Source organism: Tupaia chinensis, unplaced genomic scaffold (assembly GCF_000334495.1).
Source record: "Tupaia chinensis unplaced genomic scaffold, TupChi_1.0 Scaffold000064_1, whole genome shotgun sequence".
Taxonomy (NCBI): Eukaryota; Metazoa; Chordata; class Mammalia; order Scandentia; family Tupaiidae; genus Tupaia; species Tupaia belangeri.
Window position 1 is genome coordinate 369150 of NW_006159522.1, and position 4223 is coordinate 373372.

Below are 4223 nucleotides of genomic sequence, written 5' to 3' on the forward strand. Positions count from 1 at the left end.
TCCCGGTATTTCCTTTTTTTTTTGTGTTTTTTTTTTTTTTTTTTTTTTTAAGGTTTTTTTGCCATGGGCACGTGCACTTGCCAGACCTGGTGGCTTGAAACTCAAACCAGTGTGAGTGCATGTGTGGTGCCCAAAATCCTGAGAGGAGAATGGAGCAGAAGGGATCATGGCATGGCCATCCCCCGCCACCCCAGGGGGGTGCTTTTTCACTTTCTTTCTGTCTCTCCATTGAGCACACATGCCCTATAGCATAAATCTCGTGTAAAAAAATGTAATTGTATACAGATATAATTTTAATAATGTTCAAGTCAAGCTATCACAGTTAACTGGAGTGTGATGTCCCAATCTCAGTTTGAAAAACCAAGTTTAACTTTGGAATTATTGTTAGCTTGCCCTAAGGTTAGTTTTCATCAATTTATTAAATATTCTTTTTCTTGAATCCTGAATGGTTATTTAATTTCATAAGTAGACATTTCTTCAAGGTTTGTCCTCTCGAAAACAGGCATTGAGGCTTCAAATGAGGACTCACAAGATGAGTGTATGTCTCAGCAATGTTTATGACTGTTGTTTTTTTGTGTTATACTTTCAGAACCTTTTTGGCAGTAATAGTCTTGATGGAGGAAGCAGTCCTATGAACAAACCCAAAGGTGACAAACAAGTAGAATACCTAGATCTAGATTTAGATTCTGGCAAGTCCACACCACCACGTAAGGTAAGAAAAACCTCATTCTCTAAAGAAGTGTATATTTTAAACCTAAAGAATCTGTCCTTGGGGAAATTTTACTAGCTATATTTAATTTAAATTTAGTCAAATTGGGTTGTCTCCATGGCCTGGTGATGGAGGCAGTGAGATACCCATATGGCTGACAGTGAAGTTCAAGTCCCAGACCTGGCCAACTGAGAAACATGCCGGGCACATGTGCATGCATGCCCAAAATCCCATAAGGAGGGAGACAGAGAAGGGACTGCAGTGTGACTATGCCCCGTGGAAGGTGTTTTCTCACTTTCCTCACTCTCTTTCTCTCACTCCAGTGAGTACATGTCCTCTCTAGCAAATTTTTTTTTTTAAATGAATTTATCTGGCGCTGGCAGGTGACATGGTGGTTAAGGCAGCTGGACTTCCACATGGCTGACCACGGTTCAAGTCCCAGACCTGGCAGCTTGCTTTCTCACTTTCCTTAGTCAACTTCAAAAAAATAAGTAAATAAATATATAAAATAACATAATGACAATGAATAGAATTAAAATAATTCTTTAAAACATGAATTTTATCTGTGATGGGAAAACTTCTTTGAATTCTTATATATAATAATTTTAAATTTAAGAAAAAAATAGTGTGAGGACATGTAGATGGTGTAATGTTTACCTTACTGGACTCCAACGTAATCCACCATGGTTTGAGTCCCAGATCCGGTGGCTTATAATTCACACCATGCATGTGTGCACAAAATCCCAGGGGGAGACTGAAGGAGAAGGGATTGGGGCATGGCCATCCCCTTCTGGGAGCTGATTTCTCACATTCTGTCTCTCTGAGTGTTTTTGTCTCTCTGGAGAACACACATGCCCTATAGCAAAAATCTCTCCCTAAAAAGAAAAAGAAAAGAAAAAAATAGTGTCTAGTTAGGAGAAAGGTAACATTGTTAAATCTAACTCTTTTTTTAAAAAAATAATTATTTATTTAATTTTATTTATTCATTCATTTATTTTAATTTGACCAGAGAGAGACAGAGAGAGATAAAGTGAGAGAAAGCAAGCCACCAGGTCTAGGACTCGAACTGTGGTCGGCCATGTGGAAATGTCCAGCGCCTTAACCACTACGCCACCTGCTGGTCCCATCAAACTCTTAAATGTTATTTTTGTGTGACCCAAAAAAACCTTAAGTAGATAGATGCCTGTGCTTCAAGACTGAATTAAACTCAGAAATGTTCCCTCATCTGTGGAATTTTGTGTGTCTTTTTCCCCTCTGTTTTTTAGCAAAAGAGCAGTGGTTCGGGCAACAGTGTAGCAGATGAGAGAGTGGATTACGTTGTGGTCGACCAACAGAAGACCCTGGCACTGAAGAGCACTCGGGAAGCCTGGACAGATGGGAGACAGTCCACAGAGTCTGAAACACCAAACAAGAATGTGAAGTGAAAATACCGCTTTGGCCGTTTCCGAACAAGAGAGGACTGAAGAATAACGATAAATAACGATAAATCCTTTTTGAAGAGGACTTGACCCTTCTACTCTAGATAGGTCATCAGATGACTAGAGCTGAAGTCAAAAAACCTTTCAGACATAATCAAGCAACTTAGACCGCCAATGGTGCTTCGTGGTATCTGAACAATTCACAGTATGTAAATAACGCAGGAAAATAGTATTGTGTATCTTCCAGAAACACATTTGTTCCATAGTTAACACACTTGTATTACTGTATTTATGCACTTTTTCATTTAAAGCGTTGGTTTGGGTGTTCCCAATGTACCTTAACAAATTCCTTTGGGAGTTCTTGTTTTTCCTCACACTACTTTAGGTAACAATACTAAGTTAACTAAGCTACTTTAGATTTGGAGATTGCTGTTTAATCTACAGCCTAACAACATTAAAATGAGAAGCAGACCCACATGTTAGCTAGTGTTCTACCTGAAGCTTCAGGTGGTAACCCTTAGCTTAACCTGCAGAAGTGGACTCATCATTCATTGTCTTCCAAAACGCTGAAGATGATGTATGTACTGGTGTCAGGAACTAGTTCTCTGGTTCATGTGCATTTTGTTTTTAATGGTGGAACTTTTGTTATATTTTGTTAAATACAGTGTTTTTGGTTTATTGAGTGAAGATTCTGCCGGATAGGATCTTACACCTTTGAAAGACTGAATAATTACAGTATCGAATAAGCCTACAAATTATTGATGGCATGCAGTGGTAATGTGCTCTTACACTTGTTAACATGTAGTAAACATGATTTGCAAACGTTAGATTATATAACTAATCAGGTACGTACCAGGCACTGATGTGCCAATACACTGATCAGGTTTAGGCAATGAGCTTTAGTTGTGTTCTTGTTAGTTCTAATATTGGTTTCCAGTTTGGAACCAGTGACACAGTTAACATTCACTGTTAGTTATAGCAACATACTGTGATTTTTAATTGGACAGTAATTCAGATGTATTACTCTAAGAATGAAATTCTATCTTTTGACACCATAGTGCCCTTTCTATGATATTTTTTTTTTACTTAATATTCTTCTTGGCCTTATATTTAAATCCCTATGCAATTAATATTTTATATCTGCATTTTTTAAAAAAAATAGATGTTATATAAGTGATTCTCATATGTAGCACCTATTGCTTTTCCAGTAAGAGAATTAAGGGTTTTATACTGTGATTTCTATTCACTGCCCCAATTCAAGAAATATTGGAGCCTTACTATAATGTGAAATCTTAGTCATGGACCCCTTTCAACCAGATTTCTGTTTCGTTTTGCTTAGTTTTGTTTTTTTTTTTTTTTTTTTTTAAGGTTTTTGCCACAGGGTGTGTATGCTCACTGGAGAAAAACAGTGAGAGGGAAAGTGAGAAATCACTCCCCAGAGGGGATGGCCACATTGCAGTCCATTCTCCTCTTGGGATTTTAGACACACACACACTCTCAAACACACACATGCCTGGCATGATTTTTCAAGCTGCCAGGTCCAGGACTTGAACCATGGTGTGCCATGTAGGAGTCCAGCGCCTTAACCCCCACACCACCTGCTGGCCACTCAACCAGATTTTTGAAACCATCAGAGGAATGATATAATTCCGTCTCCTGTAATATGGTCCTGTGCAAGAATATCAAGACCAGATTATAGTGAGGCTACAATGACATTCATCTGTCTTGGCTTTTGTGACATAATTAGAACACAGGTATAGTTGATTGTTTTTTAAACAAAATTGTATACAACTTTTATGTACTGATTTGAGACTTACTAACAGTTTTTGGAAGGGGCATGGAGATAGAGGTGCCCACAGCTAAGATGGACTCCCTCCATTCAGACCTCTGACCATTGCCTGAGTACACAAATGTGCCCCGATTTCTGGCCTGTTAGCCATCATACTGTGCCTAGTGGATGTCATAGGTGTATTTCCCCAACCCACAGACCAAATGTTCATACTGGGATGAATTGTTGACTAGTAACATCTGATGCTTTTAAATGTTTGCTTCTTTTTAAACAAAAACTAAACCCAGAAGTGAATTTTTGAGGTGGA

The 4223-nt window shown here is 38.4% G+C and overlaps 1 protein-coding gene across 4 annotated transcripts in view; it reads left to right on the forward strand.

Moving 5' to 3' along the window:
• Nucleotides 1-3479, forward strand: part of GAB1 (GRB2 associated binding protein 1) — a 151361-nt gene extending 147882 nt beyond the window's left edge. For all 4 annotated transcript variants that reach the window (XM_006141811.1, XM_006141813.1, XM_006141812.1 and 1 more), the window contains 2 exons: nucleotides 590-712; nucleotides 1975-3479. In XM_006141811.1, the coding sequence (XP_006141873.1) occupies nucleotides 590-712; nucleotides 1975-2133 (282 nt within the window). In that variant the 3' untranslated portion in view covers nucleotides 2134-3479. The remainder of the gene's footprint in view (nucleotides 1-589; nucleotides 713-1974) is intronic.
• Nucleotides 3480-4223: the final 744 nt, after the last annotated feature.